The following is a 24,827-nucleotide window of genomic DNA, read 5'->3' on the forward strand; positions in this document are numbered from 1 at the left end:
ATGAAGACTCTGTTCCTGGCCCTCAGCTTCTGCCTGGCTGCTGCCCTGCAGGCCCAGGACTTATCGCCTCTTACTCTGAATAGCGGGCATGTGAGTCAGGGCTGGGGCACAGGGTGGAGTCTCAGCCTTTACTAGTGCAGGATGACTAGGGTTCCGGATTCAGGGAGGATCCCAGTCTGACCCTTGTCACAGGTTGTAACCAAAGAGAGTAGACCAATTTGGAGTTAAGGGATCCCCAACACATGTGCAGGCCTCCGGGCCTCAGGGGTGGAGACTGAGAAAATGTGCTAGAAGGAGGCCCTGGTACCCTAGGAGTAGGCAGGTCTCCATCATGTGAGCTTTCTACGTTTTGGTGGTGGGATGGGATAGTCAGACATAAGAGGCAGTTGGAGGCCACGTGTTCCTCAGGAGGGTGGGCAGACATCAGCAAAAAGGAAATTCATCTTTTAGTTTTCTGGAAAGTGGTTCATGAAGGCCTTGGTGATGAAAGACGGGATCCTGATAAAGAAGGTTTCTCCCATATTTGTGTTGGTGCTGGACAATGATGACATGGAGTTTTCTATCACATATACGTGAGTACCTGTGGCTCCCATGGTTGGTTGGTCTCTTCCCTAACCTATCACTTCTCAATGGGTAGTTTAAAAAAAAATCTCCCTGACTTGGAAAGAAGAGTTCCAGGGGCCGGATGAGGAGAAGTGTGGACCCCAGTAAGTATGAGGGTCGTTTGTTTGTTTGTTTGGTTTGGTTTGGTTTTTGTTTGTTTTATTTTGAGACAGGCTTTCTTTGTGTAGCCCTGGCTGTCCTGGAACTCACTTTGTAGATTGAGCTGGCCTCGAACTCACTGAGATCTGCCTGCCTCTCCCTCCTAAGGGCATGTGCCACCACCCGGACGAGGGTCAGTTTTAAGAGGGCCACTGCAATATACTTTTTGATTCCAGACTCTTTGGCCAGTGTATGGAAGTGACCACCATCTTGGAGAAAACAGATGTGCCCGGCCATTACAGTGCCTGTGAGTGCCATAAGCCCAGGGATGGGTGGCTGTCAGCCCATGGAAGGGATGGATTCCTGGCAAGTCCCACCCCTAGGAGGAATCATAGATGAGTCCTGGGAACCCTAGTCCTTCCCACGCGGGCCAGGATAGTCGCTTAGATGAGTGGAGGCTGAGGCGGCAGGGCAGAAGAGGAACCGAGGTGATTGTCTGCAGGGTGGAGCTAACCTTGCTCTTTCCGGGGCCTCCACAGTTGAGGGCAAGAGTCACGTGCAGGTGCAGCTGTCTTCTGTGAAGGACCATTGGATACTCTACTGTGAAGGGGAGGCAGACGGTGTGAGCTTCACAATGACCCAGCTCATAGGTAAGTTTCCACCTACCCAAGCCTAGCACACCCATGCCTAGCCCCACTGTTCCTCTTCAGGGCAGTAGATTCCCTGGGAGCAGGCCCCACATTTGAAAGGAGCAGCATTCCCTCTCATGGGCAGGCGATAGCCTCTCACAGTGCTGCCGGCTGGCCAGACCCACCTTGCTGAGCTTCCGCTGTAGTGACCGATAGGCCCAGCAGGGACCATCCAGGACAGAGGTTGCTTCTTGGCCACAGAAGCTGTGGATGCTGCTTTGTGGAGATTCAGGGTGTCAGGCGTGGTTTATGTGAGGACGGTGGTGTCCTGACCACTTCTCAGCTTAGTACCTCTAGGACATGGGGACCTTTTAGGTCAGGCACAAGATGCTACAGGCCCCCATTGGAAGGCTTTTGGTTTCCAAGGTCATTTGGGGGCTCAGATGACCCCCAAACTCAGTGTCAACACTCCATACTTCCTCTTCTCCTACCCTTGGCTATTCCATGACAAAGCCTGTGGTGCCGGGCAGTGCTCCTGTCTGTGACACTGGCTTCTTGAAAACCTGTGTGGACACCTCCCTTTGCTCACCCATCTCTCTTCCACAGGGAGGGACTTCAAGGAAAACCTAGAGGCCTTGGAAGAATTTAAGGAGTTCACACAGAAAAAGGGACTTGTGCCAGAGAACCTGGTCATACCCGAGCAGATGGGTGAGCATGCATGCAACCCATGTTCCCCTCTCTGTCCCCTGTGTCACCTGTAACTCTGTCACTTTCATGCCCCCTGTCCCCAGCGTGGACACTTCAGGCCCTGCTGCAGGTCTTGGTCACGGGAGGACATGAGCCATAGATGTGCTGGGCTCTTGTCCAAGCCTCGTTCTCATCTCTGGGTTTTCTGCTTTCTACAGAAAAATGTGAACCGGAGAGTTAAGAGGGTAAGTGACCTTTGAAGCCAACTAGAGCCTTGGGATTCAACAGGGCCTCAAGATCCACCCAGAAGCCCTCAACTGCAGCGAGGAATGACCCGATCTCTGTGTCCCAACACCCTGTGTTTCTTTAGCTTTGTTCCCGGGTCATTCAAGCCTTCCTTTTTGTCCTCATCCCATCAGTGACACGTGCTGGTGGTGTGACTTGTTATAGGCAGGTGAAGCTGCCCAGGTGCCACCATCCAGCAAGTGACCTGTCCTTCTTAGCCTGTTTCAAGTCTTTTGGAGACTTCCTCCCTGCTGGTGTACACACCCCTTCCCCTGTGTCCATGAGCCTGCTCTGGGTGACAACAGGGCACTTGGATAGTGAAGCAGAAAGTCCTAGGCCCTGCCTAAGGAAGGCCAGGGACAGGTGGAGTCACGATGTCCATGTCCTTTTCGGCCCTCACCTAGGGACCACAGCATTGACAGAGCTTCTCTGAGGGAAGTCGGAAGAAAGGAATTCCTTGTTCAGCCCTGCATCTCAGAGAGCCTGTGATGCTGCCCCGAAGCACCCATCATTCCTCCCCCACCGTAACCCTTCACTGACTCTACCTCCTTGCCTCATAGACGCTCTCTCCATTCTAGAGCATTGTGAACCAAGGCTCCAAAGCCGCCCAAGGCAGAACCGCCAGAATCTCTGTCCCGCGGGACATGGAAAGAGTGTCCTGCTGGGCCATCTGATTTCTCTTCTTTCTTCCCCATTCTTCCCTCCTCCTCCTCCCCTGCTCCTCAATAAAGAGCTTCAGCAGTCCCTGGTGACTCTGCCTGTGTCTGTGGCCCCTTGGATGGATGTATGTGTTCTCCCTTGGTGGTCTGTTGAAAGGGGAGTGGGTGAGACGCGTGTAGGAGAGAAGGGAGCACCCAGCCTTGTTTGGTGTAGGCCTGGAAGCTGGAGACTGTGACAGGGGCCCTCTGGGATCCTTCTGTAGGTTCTGGGCAGTGAGTGTGATGAGTAAGAGGTCCATGACAATGACAGGGTGGTGAGGACCAAAAAGAGTCTGTGTGCAGGTGGGGACTGCCTGGGGACTGAGGTAGGAATGAGACCAGGGCACAGGCCTGGGGCCAGGTTCCCAGGCCCAGCAGGACAGGTAGTAGGACATTGAGAACTTGTTTCAATGGGTAGGGACAGTGTTTCATCCTCTCTCTGCAGGCTGGACAAATATAGAAGCTGTATCGGATGTCACGAGTGCTATTTCTCAGATCATTCTGAGACTGCTCTGAGCATCGCGAGGGGCCAGCTAAGGCCCCTCCCCTCTCGTAGGAGGGTATGTGAACCCAGCCATTTTTCTGTAACCTATTCACCCTCCTGCTCAAACCTCCCCAGCCCCAGGTACACTGTTCCTGATGGGCATGGCCAGCCTCCCAAGGCCTCCACACGACACAGCAGGTCTCTAATACAAACTGCAAGGGTTCATACAGTCCTGTGGTCTCCGAGGAGGACATGCTCAGTGGCCCCCATTGGCAGGGAGTCCCCACTGCAGTGTTGGACAATCAACCTGTTGTTTTGAAACACCAGCTTTATGGCAGTTTTCAGAAAACTGTCATTACAGATGGGTGGTGTACACAGACACATGTGCACATAGACATATAAACATGGGAACACAGACATATATGCATATAGACACATGTGAGCATACTGATGTGAACATACAGGCACACAGCTCACACATGTGAGCATAGATGTGAACATACAGGTACACAGACACATATATACACCCTCACATGATCACACTTGTGGATAGATACAAATGCTGCCTGGTAATCAAGGAGAGTCTAGAAGAGGCCTGAAAGCTGTGCCTGGAATTGGAAGGTCTGGGAGGATGGGCTGGTCCAGGAACTCTGTTTCTTATGGGAACAAGGCCTGGGCCTGAAGTGGGCAGGAGCACAGCAGCTCTTGGCTCCAGATCCTGGGGCAACACCTCCCACACTGATAACATTCTACAGGTCATCTCTGTCTAATCATGAGGTCCAAGCAAAACAGTGTGGTCAGGTCTCCAGTGCAGATGGCTAGAGCCTGTGTGTGGGGAGGCTGCCCCAAGGCCTCCCTCGTGAGTTAAACAGACTCAGAAGGCCAGAGGGCTGAGCAGCCATGAAGACCATGTGTGGGTTCCAGTGCTGAGCCTGCATCTCTACACAGCACAGTCTAAGGAGGGTCAGCAGGACGAAGAGCAACAAATGACCAGACCACCCAAGAAGAGGTGAGAATCGGACAATGGAGCTGTGCTGGGGTCAGACCCTGGTCTGAACTCAGGGCTCCCGATCAGAGCTGGGGGCAGAGGACAGCTCCTCTCTTGTGTTTTACAGACTTCTGCCTGGTAGAAAAGGATGTCTGCATGGTGCCCGGGCAGTCACTCCCCATGGGACAGTATAGCACCTTCCTGCCAGTGTGAGGGAGTCTTAGTAAGACATGGTGCAGATTTCCATCAACATTGATGGGGTCCCCCAAACCCACATTCATGGTAACATATGACAAGTTACATAATCTTTCTAAAACCCTTAGAGATCACAGCTATTGTTTGGAAGGAACTTTGCTATTTTAAGCTCCTCTATAAACAGTAATGGGCAAAACACCGGACTCTTGATGTCATTAGGGAAAATGCCGATGTGACCACAGAGTCACAGTAATCTTCACCCACGTAGCTCAGTCATTTAGTGGGTGGATGAGTGGATGGGTGAAGGTGGATGGGGGATTGGTGAATGAGAGAGTGGAGGGTAGCTAGTAGTGAATGAATGGATGGAAGGGTGAGTGGATGTAAGGTAAGTGGATGGATAGTTAGGGGGATGGATAAATGGATGGATAGGCAAACGGGCAGATAGTTGGACCGGTGACCAGTACTGATCAGACAAACATGGACACTTAGACACATTACGCTTCAGGCCCATCACTGGGAACTCTGCATGTTTTCTCCTTGCGATCCTGGAGTTTTCTTCCCCCTTTTCCTGTTTCAGGCTCAGTGAATGCCCAGTGCTGATCAGGTTTCAGAACTTCCTGGATTTCTCTCTCATTAGCCCTCTCCTTAGTGTGATATGACCATGTCCACCCTTGGGGGGAGGGGTCGATTTCACGGACGTTTCTCACCAGTGCGGACCTCCTGGGCTGATCGTGGGAGAAAGCGGCAAGGCTACGGGCATTTTGCTGCCTCTGTCTTTGGATTTAAAACAAAATCCTTTCAGAATCTTTCTGTTTTCCTCGCAGCCCGGTTCTCACACACCTTTCATAATCTCTTCCCGTAATTCATCCACGACCTCCAGTCTGTTCTCCGAGCTATGATCATCTCGGGTATTGTTCAGTTTTGTCACACTTCTATTCAGCTCCGTCCTCTTCCTTTGCTTTCCTTTCCCCTCCTTTCTCTCCTGTGTTTCTTCCTTCCTTTCCGCTCTCTAGAGTACTAATTACAATCACTTCCTCCGTAGGTTTTTGGGAAAGTAGTGTGTAATCACTGGCCTGGATCCACCCCTTGCTTCAGCATGAATACTTCCCTCCCCTCCAGCTTTGTGATAAGTTATAAAGGGAAGCCATAGTTCCCAATACACCCTCTGAGTGCCCTTGCCCCATGCCCTGCCCCCTGATTCCCCGACTGGGAGGGACTCAGGTATTCCCCTAGGCCCCTTTCCAGAGGTAGGCACAGCCCCTTGAGGCAGGTTCTGTGTCTTGAAGCTTCATGAACATGATCACTTAGCAGACCCAACCAACAGAGGGTGGTGACCAGGAGGGCAAACGATGTGTCACCACTGTGCCCCTGAAGCTGAGGTGCAGGCACCAGAAAACACTGGAACCTCACTACTTCATCCTTATAAACCCGGCCGTGTAGCCGAAGGGGAGGCCCAGGGTTCTCAGGTGAGCCAGACGTGGAATCAGCCAACAGGTACCAGAATCTGGGCCACTTGTTCTAAACTGGGGTGTCCCTCACGGCTTCCTCCAGCTGGCTCAGCTGCAGCCACCTACAATGGGCTCTAAAGTGGTAAGAAACAGAGTGGGGACCAGGATGTGTGGCCACCAATACCCTGGTGAGAGATCCTGGCGCCAGAAAGCTTGTTAGCAAAAGACTCCCAGACAATGTCTTTGTAGGCTGCCTGGTGATATCTCGAAAGGGGACAGGCGGCTGCAAGGTAGTATGGTCTGAGCAGCAGCTAGAGTCTAACATTACAGCCTCTAAGTTAGTCCCTCATGTCCCCAGGTGGTCATTTGGCAGGTAGAGGCTGAGTCCTCTTCTATGAAAAGCTGGTTCAGGCTTCCCAGTAGTCCTTAGCCTGTCTTGCACTTCTCTGTGTGACTCACAGCCAGGAGAACCATGGGAAAAGACTCAACAGCAGGACTGATCCAGACCCTGAAGGCCACAGGCAGGAACACACACACCTTTCCAAGGGAACCTTTCCAAGGTCTAAAACATTGTTCAAGGGCACCTAGAAAGTGGATGTTCAGATGGAAGCTCCACCTCAGTCCCCCCCCCCACCACCAAACCCTGTCTTATCTCAGAAAACCTACAAAATGGCGGCTCCTCCCCCAAGATGCTCGAGACCACACCTGCATTGTTTTTAAACTGCCCCCCCCCCCCGAAAGGCCATGTGGTTTTTCGGTCTCTCCTCCCTGTCTCCTCTCTGGGGGCCAAAAAATCATCCAGGAGCAGTTTACTCATTAAACCTGGACTTTTTCTTAATTCAGTTTGATTTGGATTACTGCATTGGTGAAAAGGCTTAATATCTGGATATGGAAACTTTCAGTAATCCCTATGAGCTCCAGGAACTAAGCCAGATGCCTCCCAGTTTGTCTTGGCCACCACTGAGCCTGAAGTCCCTGGCTGGGTCCACTAAGCCTCCCAATAAAGCACAGTGAATGTCATAAAAAAAAAATCCAGCTCATAGTTCAGAGACGAAGAACCAGCCACAACAGGTTTCCTCAAAGCTCTGAGGCTGCCTGTCCACCATACCTGCCTTATAGGACAAGTGTCCAGTCCTGGAACCCTCAGACACAGGAAGTTTCTGAGCTACAAGAATGGGAATTCCATCTGAGCCTCAGGGCCCACCCTGGCCATGGGGAGGGGGTCGCTCTGTTCCTGGAAGGCAGAGGTTTCTGGTGGTACTCTGTGGGCTAGGCCCAAGGTAAGGGTATTCCATGAGTTGGTCTTTCTTTCAGTCTTCTTGATGGTGGGATTTGACTGTGACGTCATGCTCAGACACATGAGAGGAAAGCACATAATAGCCTGTGACTGGGAGATGGACCTGGATATCCTCTGGTAGCCACAGGAGAGACATGGCTCAGGGTGTGGTCTGAGCAGGCCCAGGGCTTCTCACTGCCGTGGACAAATGGACACGAGGGCCTGACGCAGCCTGCCTCTGTGATCCTACAGAGTGACATGCACCTTCTCCAGGTTTCACTGCATCCCTGGGGACCCACCTGGCCATGCTTGCGGGGCCTGGATGCTTGCCTGTGCTGGCCCATTCCCTAGGGTTCTTCTGACCCCTTTACCTCATCTCACCTCACTCAGAAGCAGGAGCTGAATATAGCCCCAGATCCTGTCAGATGAGGCTGCGTGGGAACCTCCAGATGAGCTGTACGTGAAGGCGCTATGAACCTCACCAGCTGCCATCTCACGGGTACCGACACCAAGTCTGTGGTGGACACTGCCCGTTGTGGGACTTCTTCATGAAGAACTTCTGTGTCCTGCATTCAACAACTGGATGAACATGGTCCCTCCCACAGCACGCCTGCCTGGAAGCTCCTCATTGGTGTCTAAGGTTTGAAGAGTGACATCTGTCTCACCTGGGTCCTTCATAATGTTACAGCTTCACCCTACCCCATGCCTCTTTTGCTGGCTCCTGTCTCAGTGGGCTCTGCCCAGAGATCTCTACTAAGTCCCTGGAGCCAACACTGGCCCCACTTTGGTGGATCCTAGAGAGGGCATATTCTGAGAACAAGTCCATTATGTCCGTCCGCAACATTCCAAGAATTGTAAATTCCTGATAGAGGCAATTGCAGGCATGTGAACATGCTTACCAAGCAAAAAAGTGTTGACACGTGTACATGTATGTACACATATGCGTGCCTTCTCTCACATGCAAGCACATTTACAGGTGTAAAGTGCATAGGATCACAGGCTCACAATCCTCTTGCACATATATATGTACACTCACTCGTGATATATACAACCATGAACTCGTGTACATGCAAACATGCATGTGCGCGCACACACACCACCTGATCTAAGCAGCAGCAGCTGAATGACAGAAAAGCCTGAGTCTAGTGGAGCCTCTGGGTTTCACCATGGAGCACAGGGCGCCTTCCACCGAGACCCCTGGAGTGCCCCTGGCCTACCTTGGTCTTTCTGTCAGCAAAGGAGGGGAAAGGCCTGCCATCTGGAGCTAGGAACTCAGATCTCCTTGCCAACCCCCAAGTGCATGGCTTTGAGCCCTTCCACATGTGACCTTCAGAGCCATAATCCCTTTAGTCTCGCTGGCTGAATAGCCCGGTTTCTTGTCCAATACTGGAGCTGGGGCTGAGAAAGCAGGGAAGCCTCTGCCACAGGGGCTTCCATGAGCACATGGGAAGGGCACAGGGAGTACCCTGAGGGGTATCCTCCCCGCGGCTCAGCACTGTTTGTGTCTGAAACCCTGGCTTCTGTACCTCATGGCACCTCCTAGAACCTGGGACATCTTGCAGAGAGGGAAGGCTGTAGCTGTCAGTAGGGTCGTCATGAAGACTGACCTTTTCTAAGCACATGGCACAGCCAGACTCGGCTGCTCCACCACCATGTCATAGAGTAACCTGGCCCATCTTCCTCAGGGGTCAACATTTACATATGATCCCAAGGCAATAATAAGCCACTCAGGTTAGAGGCTAAAAAGCAGGGAACAAGACCTTGTGGGCAAAAATGCAGGCCCCATCCCCCATGGTGGCTCAGTTCTAGGGCGCTGGCCTTAAGAGTCCAGTGAAGCCATGGCCTCTCTCTAGAAGAACACGTATACCCTACCCAGCCTTCACCTGCTGAGACTTGAGGGCTTGGCCCTTGGCTATCTCTCTAGGCCAATGAGGTGTCACATCTAAGGCGTTGCAGGCCTACCCACAAAGGTATCTCAGTCCAGAAGCCAAGCCACATAATGTCCCAGTCCTGGCCTGCACCCTGACCTTTCAATGGAAGCATCTTGTAGCCCCAGGGCAGATAGATTCCTCCTCTGAACTCCATGCTCTCCTAAACTTGTTGGTTCCTGTGGGTGGGGCTGGCGTAGAAGGAGTTCCTGCCTCCAAACAGTATATATGCAACCAGCTGGGGCCTCTGTGCACCCACATCCTGAGCAGTCACTCCAAGACACGACAGAGGAATGAAGCTTCTACTGTTGCTGTCTGTGGGGCTGGGGCTGGCCTGGACCCTGCAGGACCAAAGCCAGGTCCCCGTGCAGCCGGGCTTCAGCCCTGAGCAGGTGATGCTCTGGGGTCTCTGAAGAGGGTAGGGAGCCACCCCATATCTCCAGTATTTCCCAGGTCTCCATTACCTTGCGGTGTCTTGACAGCAACTCACAGCAATGGACACCCAAGGAAGGCATTCTACTTGAGGCCAGGAGCCCAGGGATACTCTGCCAGGTCCCCTGAAGTTTGAGCCACTTGAAAGACATACTGCAGCTGGCCAGGCCCCAGGAGGAGCCTGAACCTAGGGACAAAATAGTAGAGACAGGGTAACCAGGCCCTCTACTATGTGTCTTATTGCACAGAGACCCTGAGGCCCTCATATGATAGAGGGCACCATCTCTCTTCAGGGATCTGGAGAATAGAAAGCCAGCACATTCTATCAGCAGTGTCCATGGACAATGGATATACTGTGCTGGCCTGTCTGATTGGGGGTGGGGGTGGAGGAGAGTCTGTAGTCCCCAAGGCTTCTTCTAGACACACAGTAGGAGATGAGACGAGGTCCATGCTCTACACCACCCACTGCAGGACATGCCTGGCTCCTCCCTGCTATGACCCACTGTCCAGGGAGATGGCTCCCCAGGACTCTGTGGCCAGCATAGAACCTTACTCTGCAGGTGACAGGATCCTGGGAAACCCTCGAGCTGGCTTCCAATGACCGGTCCGTCGTTGAGGAAGAAGGCGCTTATGAGTGCTTCATGACTGGTATTGATCTCCTGGACAACGGCAACCTGAATATCAGCTACTTCCACAGGTAGTCTGCCATGCTCAGACTTCTGATCAGGTTCGGCAGGGCCACATCCTCTCCACCACCTCCCAGATCCCCAGCTCTTCAGGGCTCAGACCCTGAGAGGACCCCAGTGATACTGATCCTCTGGGCTGCTCCCTGGGGGTTGCCCAGCCTCCAGAGCTCCCTCTGGGTGAACCAGGTGACCTTATAGGACCCAGCCCCTGGGACGTGGCTCAGGAAGGTTATTTTCCTCTTAGAAAAGATGGGAGGTACATAAATGGATTCTACGTGGCAGAGAAGACTGACACCCCTGGACGCTACATCTTTGAGTGTGAGTGGAAGCAGCCTCGGCTCCCTCCCTGGCTAGCGTAGTAGCTCAGGTGGGGTGTGATGAGCTGCCGGAGTGCAGATGGGACTGGTCAGGAAGCACGGGGATGGTAACCACACAGATCTAGCTTCTCTGTCTTCAGGAATTCAAAAATCCAAGAAGAGTGCCCCAAACGGTGTTCTATTGGGTCCCCAGGGCTCCCACAATCCTCTTGAAACCCCTCCCTAGGGACCCAGCACAGAGCGTGGGAGGGAGAGGGGACTCAGGAGCCCTCACCAGCTGTGGCTCTGGAGTGTTGTGCTAGGATTTCCCTTTGCAACAGATGTTGCTCAGGTTAAAGAAATATAAGGCAGTGTTGGGGGTCACCCCAGGAGTCCAGATAACAGGAGAAGACAGAGAGGGGAGACTCTGGAGCCCCTCCCCTTCATTGGACATGCCTTCCCCAGAAAGAGACCCAGAGAGTCAGGGGGAGACAGGGGAAGAGAGCTGGGGGAAGCAGAGCCACAGAAAGACTAATAGAGAGGCAGAGGCAAGAGAATGAATCCCTGGTGGGCTTTGTGGCCCTGGTCTCTGCTGACTACTGTGGGCTGAACATGTGGAGGTAGAGTCAGGCTGTGTCAGCTGGGGAGGTGCAGGACACCAGGAGACTAAAGGGCCCCAGCAGGCTTCATGACCATTTGGTTTCTTGTCATAGACCATGGCAAAAACTATCTGACTTTTGTGGCTGTTACTGAGAAATTTACCATCATGGACTTGGAAAACCAGAGGGACGGAAATCCCCTCATCGTGGTGGAGCTCCATGGTGTGTGCTGTTCCCACTTACAGCCTCAAGACTGCAGGGAATAACAGGAGCCCTAACTGGAGAGGCGGGGAGGGAGGGTGGGGAGGGTGGGGAGACTAGGGGGTGGAGCTGCTCTCCCTACCCCAAGCACCCCCCCTACGGGTCTCTTTGCTCAACTATGCTTTCAATTCTGCTGGCTGCAGGCAGGACTCGGGAAGCAGGCAAGCTTGGGATGGTGCACTATAGGAGGCAAACAGCCAGAAGAGGCATTTTACCAAGCAACATTGTGGATGTTTTCTTCAAACGTAAGCCTCCCTTCCTACAACTTCTCTGTGGGACCCCAGGCACAGTGGCTGTGATGACTGTGACTCCTTTGGAAATCTATGCTGTAGGACATATTAAGGGGATGGCTGATGAGATGTCTGTCTGGGGCTCAGCCAAGCTAGGGCTGATCTGAAGAGGAGGCATTGGAGAGAGAAGGGAACTCACATGAGGAACTCTGACCTCTGCTTCCTCTTTGGTCCACAACAAGATGTCGCTCCTGAGGTCTGTAGGTGATTAGACTCCTTCCTGTCTTCATCACCCATATTCTGGCAGCTAGACTTTTCCAGGGAACATCCTGCAAAGTATAACCCTAGAATATAGCAGCCAGGGTTTGTGAAGGATGCTGCACCCAGGGCACAGCCTGAATTAGAAGACCAGGTGGGCTCAGGAAGACTCAGGCTCTCTCCAGGGTTCTGGGGTGCATGTACATGTACCCCGGCACACATCTTGTGTGTGTGCATGCATGCATACCTCTGCACACACTATATTCCTGACCACTTCTATGCCTGTCATGGTCACTCAGTGCTTTGTTTGAAACCCCTGCTCTGCACACACCCTTGCAGGGCTTTGCTGAGCAAAGCAGCACTCCCCTTCCTAGAGGCCTCCTGGATCCAGGCTCTTCCCTCAATTCTGTCTCCTAGCTTCCCAGACTGCCTCTTCACATCCCGAAGAGCGCAGAGTGAGCCTTGTTAATCCATGTCCACCATAGCAGCACAAAGTGTGGAGAGACTCCATATGTCCCTTAAAACCATGGCCCTAGGAATCACACCCCAAGGTGGGGACAAGGGCTCAGGGCTTGATGAACTTGGAGGAATATGGCCCTGATGGAGAGCTTGGTCAATCATGTTGCTCCCCTGGGTGTGCAAGGCCCAGGAGATAGGGACAGCAGGGTGATGGGGGGAGGAGGCTGGGCCCTGAGAGGAAGGGACAGAGAGAAACTTCAGGACACTGACCTGGAGCCTTGTGTTTCCCTAGGCTATGGCAGTTCCTGAGATCAGCCACAGGGCATCTGCCTTCCCCAGGTCCAGGTCTGTGCCACCCAAGAGTCAGCATTGTCCATGGCCTTCCTCTCTTGATACTTTTGATCATCAACTCCTGATTGTCTGTCAACTCCGACCCACCCTTCCCCATGTAATAAATGAACTCAGCATCTGCTCATGGCCTCTGATTCCTTCTCATCTGTACCCAAAGGCCACAGGGACCTCCCTCAGGGAGGAGTGGTATCCACCTAGTTTCTGACAGAGTGGGGCAAGGATGGTGTCCCCAGGTAGAAATATCATGCCCAGGGCAGCAGCTGGGCTCTGAGCGTCTCAGGAAGTTCTGGAGCAGGTAAACCTGAATGGCCCAAGGAGAGGGAGGAGTTGGCATTGCCACCTTCCTAGAGTCCATGCCCACCCTCCTTTCCCAGAACCTGGACCAGCTATAGGAATTGCCAAGGCCAGGTCAGCATGTGCAGGGATTTTTGTCCTCTAGGATATGAAGGACACGTCATGAGGTCTCTCAAGTCCTGAGTCATTGTGTCTGTGACTAGGAGTGGAGGCTAGGACCTCACCCAAGGGAGCTATGCATAGACAGAAAGATCATGCAGGGTAGGCCAGGCCCTCCCTGGCTGACCTTCCCCAACAACTGATTGTTTCCTGCCTTAGAAATCATTGGCTGTAACTCAACTTAATCATGAAGTTAAGGAGCAGGCAAGTGCCTGGCTGATGTCAGCTAACTCAACGCCAGTGGGAAGCTGGACCTCTGGTTACCCAGTGACAAGCTATTCCTGCACCAAACCCAAAGATGGAGCTGGCTCCTGTGCTGAGTTCTCTAGAGTGTCCCTGAGCCAGGTCCCTGCAGAACAAAAGAGGTCAAGGCCTGGGTCAAGGCCCGGGAAGGAGACAGTGCAGAGGAAGGGTTCACATTTGGCATGAGCTAACCCGGGGTCTGACTCTACAGCAAAGCAAGGCACTAGAAAAGTGGTTGCCCCACACTGTCCTGGATCCATGGGGCAGAGTGGCCATGAGGCTGGAAGAGAGCGTTTGGTGAGAGACGTCCATAATAAACAGGTACAGTAACAGCCCACACTGGCAGGGCACTCACACTCCTCAAGTGCTGTCCAGGGAGACTATCTGTGTGTACCTGTGCTCCTGTCACACTCAGGGAAGTGTGAGGTGTGAGGTGAGCAGGAGAGTCCTTCCACTCACGCTCTTGTGGATGGACACACCAGGAAGATGGCGGACCTAGGAACAAGGGGCTACACCCTGAGGGAGTAACAGACACGCCTATGGTCTTCTGTAGCCTAACCACCAGTCTCTCCCTGGACTCCTAGGACAGACTTGCAATGTGGTTAAGCCGCCCCAACAGGCTCACCGTGTTTCGGCCTCACTGACTTGAGTGGCACCGAGCTCTGGTTCAGTCCTAGGGAAGCCTGGAGTGTGCAGGGCTCGGGGGACAGCAAGGCGGGTCAGCAACTGCTTAGGAGAAGTGGGCTACTTAGGATGTTCTCAGAGACGGGGAGCTACTGGGACCTGCTGCTCTTGACCCCAGGTGCCATGACATTGGTGAGGGGGTGGCTGCTGTTCTTGGCTTTCAACATAAACCTGGCCCAGAAGAATCTGGAAGAGGTGCCAGTGCAGCCAGACTTTGATTCACATAAGGTAAGCGTCATGGCCTGGCCCAGACTCAGTGCTGGGATAAGGACTGGGTACAGCGTCACACTGCGAGTGTGCTTAGGTAGCCCGACTTTCTAGGACCATTCATTAACTCGGGTAATTGAAGCTGATGGTCCAAGAGGAGACTCGGAGGGTGTAGAGCCTTGGCTGTGGAAACAGAGCCAGAGCCGAGATGACAGGTCCCCACTAGGGTGACATGGATCACAAAGTGTATCCTGGTCTCCTGCCTCCACCTGTCCATCTCTGGGTCTTGGTGCCCAGAATCAGATGTGGGGACAGTGGGTAGTACAGGCTGGGAGGGTTAGTGGGAGGGGTTCCAAGCCATGATGACTCGGGGGAGCAGAGCTCAGACAAGAGATAGGGATGGATGAGGGGGGCACTAGGGAAGAGAGGCAGGCATTGGGGAAGAGGACAGAGAGGGAAGGAAAGCTGGAAGAGGATGGAAGCAAATATTTCCAAGTAGGAAGTCACAGCTTATACTCTGACCCAGGACCCCTAGAAGTTCACTGATATTGGGGCGTGTGGTTGGCCAGTGTACATCCTGGGCATGTGTGCCATCTACTGACTAGGCTTAGAGCTTTATCATTTGTACATTAAGATCAGAAGCTCAATACTAGCCATCTCTCTGGTCCCCATGCCCACGCTCCCACAGGTGGAAGGACGTTGGCTTACCATCCAGCTGGCCACTAGCATCAGGGACCTGGTCTTGCCCACTGACCCCCTGAGACTTTCTCTCCACTCCATTGGGACCAGAGACAGTGGGGATGTGAACTTTGTGCTGTTTGAGAAGTGAGTACCTGTGGTAATGTAACTCTTATCTCTTGCCCAGAGCCGTGAGGGATTAGCATGGGTGGCCAGAGGGACCGTGGTACTGTGCCAGGCTGAAGGCTATAGCTTGCAAACCCCAAGGCTTAGGAGAAAGAGTTGGCAGAAAAGGCACATAGTCAGCTGTTGCTGGAGAATTTCTCTCCAGCTCCCGCCACCAAGTCCCGCCAGTCCCAGAGCCCACTTATAAAATAAACACACAGACTCTTACATTATTTAAACTGCTTGGCCATTAGCTCAGGCCTGTTATTGTCTAGCTCTTACTCTTATATTTAGCCCATTTCTATTAATCTTTACTTTGCCACATGGCTCATGGCTTACTGGTACCTTACATCTTCCTTGTCCTGATGGCGGCTCGCAGTGTCTCTCCCCGACTCAGCCTTCCACTTCCCAGAATTCTTTTCCTTGTCCCGCCTATACTTCCTGCCTAGCCAATGGCCAATCAGTGATTTATTTACTGACCAATCAGCAACACACTTGACATACAGACCATTCCACAGCAGTCAGCTGCCAGGCCTGACTGACATGCCCTCCAAGATGCAGACCATGTGGTCCAGACTGTGGCCATGGAGGGAATTCCAAGTCTGGTTCTAGAATGTGCAGTCCTTGTTATTTAAAAGTGGTGAAGTTTCCTGAGCTTAGTGGCACAGATCTTTAACCCCAGCATTTGTGATGTAGAAGCAGGATGACCAGGAGTTTAAGGTCATCCTTAGCTATATAATGAGTCCAAGACCAGGTCGGGCCCCATGAGACACGAGCTTTGTCTGTATAGAATAAGAACAGCCAGAGACAAACAAGTCAGGGTCGTGATCCCAAGACCCAATTCTCAGAGGGCAGTCTGGCCTCAACCTCTTCTGGAAGCCTGGTTTCATCCATGATGAATAGGATTATCATCCACCCACTATGAGTCGTACCCCTTTCCACCACTTCCAGGGGCCAGCACCTGGGGCTACCACCCTCTCTCTCCATCTGTCTAACCCTAATGAAGGTTGCTCCCAAACACTGGGAACTGGGAATTGGGGAGGACTTCAGCGCTCTCCACCAGGGTCACCTCCAATGTTTCTCTGTGCCCTGAGCCAGCCACACTCTCTGGCACAAGTGTCTAGAAATGCCCCTTCTTTCTAGAGGAGAAGGAATATGCACAGGACTGAATGTTACTGTCCACCCAACGGGGCTCCCGGGCCAGTACCAGGGAATCTGTGAGTACTTCATGGGGAACCTGGGTGCTATGCTGATGAGGGAGGTCCAGGTGGGGAGTCCAGATACCCTTCACAGAGCCCAACATCTGGAGGAGCTACCAGCTTTGGGCAGGCTACCCACCCTCTCAGTAGCATTCTCTGTGGGGAGGTGGAGTTCTGGGGACAAAGGGCAGAGGCATTTTGTGTCGCACCTGGTTCTCCACAGTTGAGGAGGGCAGCATGCATGTCCATTTCGTCAGCACCGACTACAACCACCTCATTCTTTATGTACGCTTGGAGGACAACGAAGTCATCAACCTGTGGGCACTTCTGGGTAGGTGATGGCTCTCCCCAGTGCCAGCTGCTGTGTCTGGGTCTTCTGGGTAGGTGTTGGTCACTCCGTAGTCTGACCAGAGACTTTCTGTCGGAAAGGGGAGTTTCATGATGCCTGTTGTGAGGGTGTGGCGGCTCAAAGCTGCAACCAGACATTCCTCCACACAGGTATCATATACTTTTTCACGCATTCATTCACTTACTCATTCACTCTCTTATTCTGCCCACTCGAGTGTCTGCTACAGCCTGGTGCTGTCCTGGGGTTAGTAGCAACTGGGTCCTCTCAGGTTTCCCAAAAGGAAAGTATCAGGGGAGAAGGGCCTGAGGGGTTTATGAGGGGGTGTCAAGCAGCTGTTGCATCTTGGGTGACACTGAAGGTAGCCAAGAGCCTTGAGCTCTGAGAAGGATCGGGGTGGTGGGGACAGCGGGGAGGAGGGGGGACAACACAGTGTGAACGTAGGTGGGAGGTTGGGGCTCTCTGGGGTCTTCTTCAGGCGGAGGACGCAGGCCTCAGTTGTTTATTAGAAGGGCATTAGACTGCTAGAATCAGACCTGTCCCTGTCCCCGCCCCTTTCCTTTTTTCTGTGTTGGGGATAGGCCTCACGGCTTCTGCATACTGGGCATGTGCTCCACCAACTGGGTCACATTGGTTGCCCTAGACATGCTTTTAGAAGAGACAGCAAAGGGACTGTTGTGATCACTGGGAGAGGGAGATGCTGGGTCTGGGAGGTAACCCGGGAGGTGGCGCTGTGATCCGACCAACCCCAACCTACACCCTGCAGCTCAGGAGACCAGTGTCAGGCAGCTGCTGGTCAGGGTCTCTGTACCCCGCTGGGGCTCTGCTCCCTCCTTGTTTATCCAGGAGAACTGAGAGCTCAGAGAGCTTCATCCTCACTGCCAACCATCTAATTTCAGCGAGAAGAATGCTTAAGGACCCTACATGGCTGGGGAAATATCTGGTGTTTGTAGAGAAATTTCACCTTCAAAAGGCCCCCATCTTCAACATAGCCGGTAAGAGCTGTCCTCCAGCTGCTCCACAGCTGTTTAAGGAGTGCTTCCCTTTCTTATCCACTCCATTGTGCAATAACAACACAAGAACAGCCTTCATGACGTTGCTCTTCTGGCCACACCTGTACTAGATGCTTCTCCTGCCAGGCTTCAGGTGGTACCTTGAGACACAGTGATGAGGGTGCTTACTGACTCTATGCCATGGATGTGGCTCAGAGATAGTCCAGAGTAAGGGAAAGAGGCACAATCAGGAAGAAGGCCTGGGTGCGGTCTAGATCTCGGAGTCTCCTGACACCAGCACCCAGCCCTTTTGCACCATCACTCAGGGTATCATTTAATTGATCAACAAACACACAACCATGTCTGTGGAACAAGACAGATTCAGGTCACACCTGAGAAGACATCGGCAGAGGACGAACAAGGCTGTGATGGAGCCATTCGTCAGGAACAGAGGCTGTGGGGGCCTCCTTGCATGTGCAGAGGCCAGGAAGGGTGTCCTAAGAGAAACCCAAGGCTCCCTGGAAGGGAGAACATGCTGAGGATGTGGGGTGCGGGGAGGGATGAGCTTCTACCAGAGCACACAGGCTATGGTAGGATGTGGCCATCATGGGGGCTGAAGGGCAGGAGGCAGGGCAGTCTTGAGGACTCAACATTTTCTTTTTGTGATTGGTTTCTTGACTGACTGATTTGAAGGCAATCAAGTGGAGACCCTTTCTCTTCCTCTCCACAGACCAGTGTCCTCCACATCAGGGCCTAGATGAGGCCACTGCTTGAGGCTTCCTCCCACTTGGGCCCCTTCACCCTCTGCTGCTTCAGCTCCCCTTCTCACCATGGCCAGCAGCTCAGGAAGCCCCTGTGCCGCCCCTAGGGGCCTGGAGCCTGGACCCCTGCCTGCCTGGTCCTCCCCCATCCCCTTCCTCTCGGTGGTAACCAAGTTCCATCGAACAACACAAAGAGACCCCCAAGGCTCCCTGGAGGCTTAAGAGCTATGAACTTAAAAGAAAGTGAGCAAATCTAGGTGTTCTTACAGAAAATGCCCCATCCTTGGGCACAGAAAATTTACTTAGGGGATGAAGAGTGGCTCAGTGACAGGGTGCTTGCCCAGCATGCTCAGGGTCTGGCTTCTATCCATCTTTGGTTGCAGGCAAAAAAAGTAACTTGAATACATAGAGATGTGACATTGCTGTGTAACCTTCAATGTTTTTGGAAACGTGTCCCTCACTCTGTAATAAATAAAGAGACTGGTGGAAGTGAGCAGTTATTTTAATATACTGTTATGTAAAAGGGAACTCCAACATGGAGAATGGGGTCAAAAGGGCATAGCTGGTGTCTTAGTCACTGTTCTATCGCTGTGAAAAGACACCATGACCAAGTCAACTGCTGTAAAAGAGAGCATTTGAGGCTTGATTACAGTTTCAGAGGCTTAGTCCATTTTCATCATGATGGGAATCAGTCAGGCACGGACGGCACTGGTATAGTAGCTGAGAGCTACATCCTAATCCTCAAGGAGAGAGAGGCAGAGAGAGAAGCTGGGCCTGGTGTAGGCTTTTGAAATCTCAAAGCCCACCCAGTGACATACTTCCTTCAACAAGGCCACGCCTCCTAATCCTCCTAATCCTTTCAAGCAGTTCCACTCCCTAGTGACTAAGCATTTATGTATACAAGCCCTGGGGACCATTCTTACCAAACCTCACAGCTGACATGCTGATGTGGCAGGGGACAGTGGTTTGTTTTGCTTTTATTTCTGGGTGGGTTTTTTTTGTGTGTGTGTGTTTGAAGTGTGTGTGTGTGTGTGTGTGTGTGTGTGTGAGAGAGAGAGAGAGAGAGAGAGAGAGAGAGAGAGAGAGAGAGAAGGAGAGGGAGAGAGGGAAGGATAGAGAGGGAAGGAGAGAGAGAGAGAGTGAGCAGTACCATAGGAATCCAGAAGAGAGTTTCAGATCCCCTAGAGCTGGAGCTATAGAACAGATGGTTGTGATCTCCCAACATGGGTCCTGAGTTGAACTCAGGTCCTCTGCAAGAGCAGCAAGTAATCTTAAGCATTGAGCCATCTCTCCAGCCTGAGGAAATGTTTTAAAGTCTCTCATCAAGATAAACCCTGCCCTCTTTACCCATAGACTGGCGCTCTTGTCACACTCCTTTGGAATACCCTCACTCCTTCCCAAATTCCCAATCCTATTGGCTCAGGACACAAATCTTATCTAATGAATACCGCAGGGCTCGAGGCTGCCCCCTTTTCTGATTGTGAACTCAGTCATGCAGCAGGCTGCCTGCAACTTCCCAGCTCTCTGAGACAAGCGCCAGCTACTAGCTGGAAGGGAGAGGGGCCAAGAGCTTCCTTTTATCTGTAACTCTCATGAGCTCTAAGCATACTGAAACTGGGCCATAACGGCTTATTTCTCACAATATGATAAAGATTTAATAAGCCCCAAGTTACTCTACACACAAAGGAATTCAATGTCTGGTTGTAAGCACTCCTCTCTGAGGGAGACTGATCTACCCGCTCCTCACAGGGTACCAGTGGCAAACCTAAGTTCAGCCTGGGGAACTGGTGAGTTTATTTGGCTTACTTACAGAAGCCTGGGTGACCCCAAAGCAGCTGCCCTGGAAAGTCTTTACCCAGTATGGATGATGGCTTCCCATAGCTTCATAAATGGAGGTCCTCTCAATTAACTACCCCTCCTATACACTCTAGCAACTCTCAAGACCCTGAGGACATACAATCAGGACAGAATTTGGGTACAAATCCCCTTCTATGAGGAAATGTCAATAGTCAACAAGGCCAACTGTGATGGACCCTTGCCAGTAGCAGCTGATCTGATGAAGATGGCTGCTGTTTTGCTCAGAGAACCTTATCCTACAACAGTTCTAGGAAGGAATTCTTCCTAAATGGCAAAATGAATCTGAAGTTTCCAGGGAGGTATAAAAATTTTGAAAAGTTTTAAAAAGAAAAGCAGTGCATAGAGATCCACCCTTTTGCCATAATGTAGAGAGAGGAGGCTGAGAATAACGTGGCATCAGCTCAGAACAGAAGAGAGACCAACAGAACCAGATGGGATTCCAAGCCATAAGCACACAGGAATGATGGGATATTAAGCCATGAGCATAACTGGACGTCAACGTATAGAAGATTGCAAATAGATTCATATCTATCGCCATGCACAAAACTCAAGTCCAAGTGGATCAAAGACCTCAATATAAAACCAGTTACACTGAACGTGATAGATGAGAAAGTAGGAAATAATCTTTAACACATTGGCACAGGAGACTACTTCCTAAATATAATACCAGCAGCACAGACACTGAAAACAATAAATAATAAATGGGACCTCCTGAAACTGAGAAGCTTCTATAAGGCAAAGGACTTGGTAAATAAGACAAAACAACAGCCTACAGAAAGGAAAGAGATCTTCACCAACCCCACATTTGACAGAGGGCTGATTTATAAATATATAAAGAATTAAAAAATTAGACATCAAAATAACAAACAATCCAATTAAAAAATGGGCTACAGAGCTAAACAGAGAATTCTCAAAGGAAGAATTTCAAATGGCTGAAAGACATTTAAGGAATTGTTCAGCATCCTTAGTCATCAAGGAGATGCAAATCAAAATGACTCTGAGATACTATTTTACATCTGTCAGAATGGCTAAGATCAAAAACACTAACGACAGTCTATGCTGGAGAGGATGTGGAGCAAGGGGAACACTCCTCCACTGCTGGTGGGAGTGCAAACTGGTACAGCCACTTTGAAAATCAGTATGGCGGTTTCTCAGAAAATTGGGAATCAATTTACCTTGAGACCCAGCCATACCACTCTTGGGCATATACCCAAAGAATGCTCAATCATACCACAAGGACACATGCTCAACTATATTCATAGCAGCATTATTCATAATAGCCAGAACCTGGAAACAACCTAGATGCCCCTTGACTGAAGAATAGATTAAGAAAATGTGATACATATACACAATGGAGTACTATTCAGCAGAGAAAAACAATGATATGAAGTTTGCAGGCAAATGGATGGAACTAGAAAATATCATCCTGAGTGAGGTAACCCAGACTCAGAAGGACAAACATGGCATGTATCCACTCATAAGTGGATACTAGATGTAAAGCAAAGGATAATCAGACAACAATCCACAACTCCAGAGAAGCTAGCTAACAAGGGAGACACAAAGAGGGATGCATGGATCACCCTGGGAAGGGAAAATAGATGAGATCTCCATGAGTAAACTGGGGATGAGGGGTGGGCAATGGAGGTTAGGGGATAGGGGATGAGAGCATAAGGGATTGGGATGGTTGAGCTGGAACAGGGATGGAGGGGAAAAGCAATGAAAGAGATACCATGATAGAGGGAGATATCATGGGGATAGAGAGAAACCCAGTGCTAGGGAAGTTGCCAGGAATCCCCAAGGATGACCCAGCTTGGACTATTAGAAATAGTGGAGAGGGTGCCTGAACTGAACTGGCTTGCCCCAGTGATAGACCAGTGAATACCCTAACTGTCATCACAGAGCTTTTCTCCAAAGACTGATGGAAGCAGATGCAGAGATCCACAACCAAACACCAGGCAGAGCTCCAGGAGTCCAGTCAAAGAGAGAAAAGAGAGATTCTATGAGCAAGTTGGATCATGATGAGGAAACCTGCAGAGATGACCAAACCAAACTAGGAGGAACTCATGAAAGTTGATCAATGGCTGTGGAGACTGCATGGGACTGGACTAGGCCCTCTGTATGGTGAGACAGTTGTGTAGCTTGATCTGCTTGGGGGGCCCCTGGCGGTGGGGTTAGAATCCATCCTTGGTGCATGAGGAGACTTTTTGGAGCCCACTACCTATGATGGGATACCTCATGTAGCCTTGAGCAGGGGGAAGGGCTTGGACTTGCCTCTACTGGATGTGCCTCCCCATGGGAGGCCTTGTCTTCTTGTTGGGGGAAGTGGGGGGTGAGTTGGGAGGGGGAGGTTGGGAAGGTGGGAGGAGGGAAGAGGGGGATCTTTGATTGGTATATAAAATGAATGAAAACATTTTCTTAAAAAAAATAAAAGCAAAAACAAACAGAAAAAGTATTTGACATTCAAAAAAAGGAAACCATTTTTGCAATGAAAAAAATTCAAGTCAGCAACTCACAGAGTAATTTTAAAAGTCAAACATTTTAAGGTACAGTTCTCAAAAGATATACCATTTTGATACTTCATGTTGAAAAATGTAGAAAAATACAGAAAGTGTTTTCTGAAATTCTGTTTCTTTAAGAGTAGAAGATTTTGCATGTACTCCAACCCCCCTGCAGTTCATAATATGTGATGGTCTGGAATCTGAGCTGGTTCAGGCATAGTTTACCAGTGTGGTATGGTGTAAGGGCACGCATAGTGCAAAGAGTACACGTGTGTTCAGAACCAAGGCTGCGGTGGAGTCACACGACACAACAAACCTATCCTTCTGTGTTTGGATTTGATTTCCTGGTCATGGCATCTCCAGAAGTCTTTCACTGTTGCTAACTCAGGCATTTAGCCTTTTAAGGAGCTGGGGTGTAGACCACAGGAATTCGTTGTCCATCCTAGAGGCTGAAGTCTGGGTTCACCACACCACCCATCCTGGAAGCAGTGGCTCCCTGGCTTCTCAGGATCTGGCTAGCCCTGATTTCCTTGCACTTCCTAAGCACTCTGGAGTATGCAAGATCAGTGCTGCAGACGCTGTTCACCCCAATGACTGGGCACAGGCTGCAAAGGGCACCGCTGTGGTTTCTTGTCATCTTGGCATAGTGCCCTTACAGAGGAGCTCGGTGAACATAAAATAAGCCAGGCCTAGGGTGTATCCCTGTAATCCCAGCTCGTAGGAGGATGAGGCAGAAGGAGGGCAAGTTTAGGGCCAGATTTGGCAAGTAATGAGAACTTACTTGTTTGCAAAAAAGACAAGGGGTGGAGAGATGGCTCAGTGGTTAAGAACAACCGCTGCTCTTCCAGAGGACCTGAGTTCAATTCCCAGCACCCACATCAGATGGCTCACAAGTGTCTGGAACTCTAGCTCCAGGGGATCCACCACCTCTTAACTCTGCTGGCCCCCTCACTCATGTACACATTACCTCTCCACATATTAGATCAAAAATAAAGTAAAATATTTTAAATCCCACTTCTCCTCCAAAAAAGCGAAATATAGCACAGCTTTTAAAATGTCTTACTTGGTAAAGTGCTTTCCACACAGAATAGAGGATTTGAATTTGATCCCCAAAACACATGTAAAACAGCTGGGCATGGTGGTGCACACTTCTAATCCCAGCACTGAGGAAGGAGAGGCAGGTGGATTTCTGGGGCTCACTGGCCAGCCAAGCTAACCCACTTGGCAAGTTCTAGGTGAAGTCAGAGACCCTGTCTCAAAACACAAAGTGGGTGGATCCTGAAAATGACACCAAAGGTTGTTCTCTGGCCCTCATATACGTGCATGCGTACCTGCACATACATGCACACACAAATACCTGCATATACACAGGAACATGCATGCACATACATGCACACACAAATACCTGCATATACACAGGAACATGCATGCACATACATGCACACACAAATACCTGCATATACACAGGAACGTGCATGCACATACATGCACACACAAATACCTGCATATACACAGGAACGTGCATGCACATACATGCACACACAAATTAGCTTAAACCCTTCTCTGTAACTGCATGTACTGGGCATGCTTCCGATTCATCCAGGTCCCACCACATTCTGGACAGACTGGGACTGTGGGAGGAGGAGCTTGTCACAGCATCTCAACAACACACTACATACTTGACAACTGAGTGGATGGACATTTATTATTTTTTCTTCTATAGATGAATATTAAAGCATTTTTTTATTTTGTGAAAAGATTTTTATTTGTAAACTAAAGTCTTCCCCCATTTAAATAAAATATGCTCCGTGTCTCAATAACTTCATGTTGCCTACAGCACAGCTAACACTAG

The 24,827-nt window shown here is 50.9% G+C and overlaps 3 protein-coding genes across 4 annotated transcripts; all 3 read left to right on the top strand.

Moving 5' to 3' along the window:
- LOC131907687 (vomeronasal secretory protein 1-like) lies at positions 1 to 2,259 on the top strand. Its single transcript, XM_059258809.1, has 6 exons — positions 1 to 90; positions 451 to 572; positions 939 to 1,009; positions 1,242 to 1,352; positions 1,938 to 2,039; positions 2,237 to 2,259. Exons 1-6 carry the CDS (start codon positions 1 to 3, stop codon positions 2,257 to 2,259), a joined length of 519 nt encoding a protein of 172 aa, XP_059114792.1.
- A 5,272-nt stretch (positions 2,260 to 7,531) lies between these two features.
- LOC131908037 (major urinary protein-like) lies at positions 7,532 to 13,018 on the top strand. Of its 2 annotated transcripts, XM_059259113.1 has the most exons (7): positions 7,532 to 7,665; positions 7,783 to 8,032; positions 10,313 to 10,449; positions 10,683 to 10,756; positions 11,448 to 11,555; positions 11,738 to 11,839; positions 12,834 to 13,018. In XM_059259113.1, exons 2-7 carry the CDS (start codon positions 7,976 to 7,978, stop codon positions 12,848 to 12,850), a joined length of 495 nt encoding a protein of 164 aa, XP_059115096.1. In that variant the 5' UTR covers positions 7,532 to 7,665; positions 7,783 to 7,975; the 3' UTR covers positions 12,851 to 13,018. The 2 variants fall into 2 exon arrangements, with proteins under 2 accessions (XP_059115096.1, XP_059115094.1); XM_059259111.1 differs by lacking the exons at positions 7,532 to 7,665; positions 7,783 to 8,032 and adding an exon at positions 9,596 to 9,712.
- Positions 13,019 to 14,395: 1,377 nt separating this feature from the next.
- LOC131907688 (lipocalin) lies at positions 14,396 to 18,842 on the top strand. The gene is made up of 6 exons (XM_059258810.1): positions 14,396 to 14,500; positions 15,168 to 15,304; positions 16,466 to 16,539; positions 16,745 to 16,852; positions 17,767 to 17,862; positions 18,676 to 18,842. The coding sequence occupies exons 1-6, from the start codon at positions 14,396 to 14,398 to the stop codon at positions 18,840 to 18,842; spliced, it is 687 nt and encodes a 228-aa protein (XP_059114793.1).
- Positions 18,843 to 24,827: the final 5,985 nt, after the last annotated feature.

The sequence above is a fragment of the Peromyscus eremicus genome, chromosome 4 (genome assembly GCF_949786415.1).
Source record: "Peromyscus eremicus chromosome 4, PerEre_H2_v1, whole genome shotgun sequence".
In the NCBI taxonomy this organism is placed as follows: Eukaryota; Metazoa; Chordata; class Mammalia; order Rodentia; family Cricetidae; genus Peromyscus; species Peromyscus eremicus.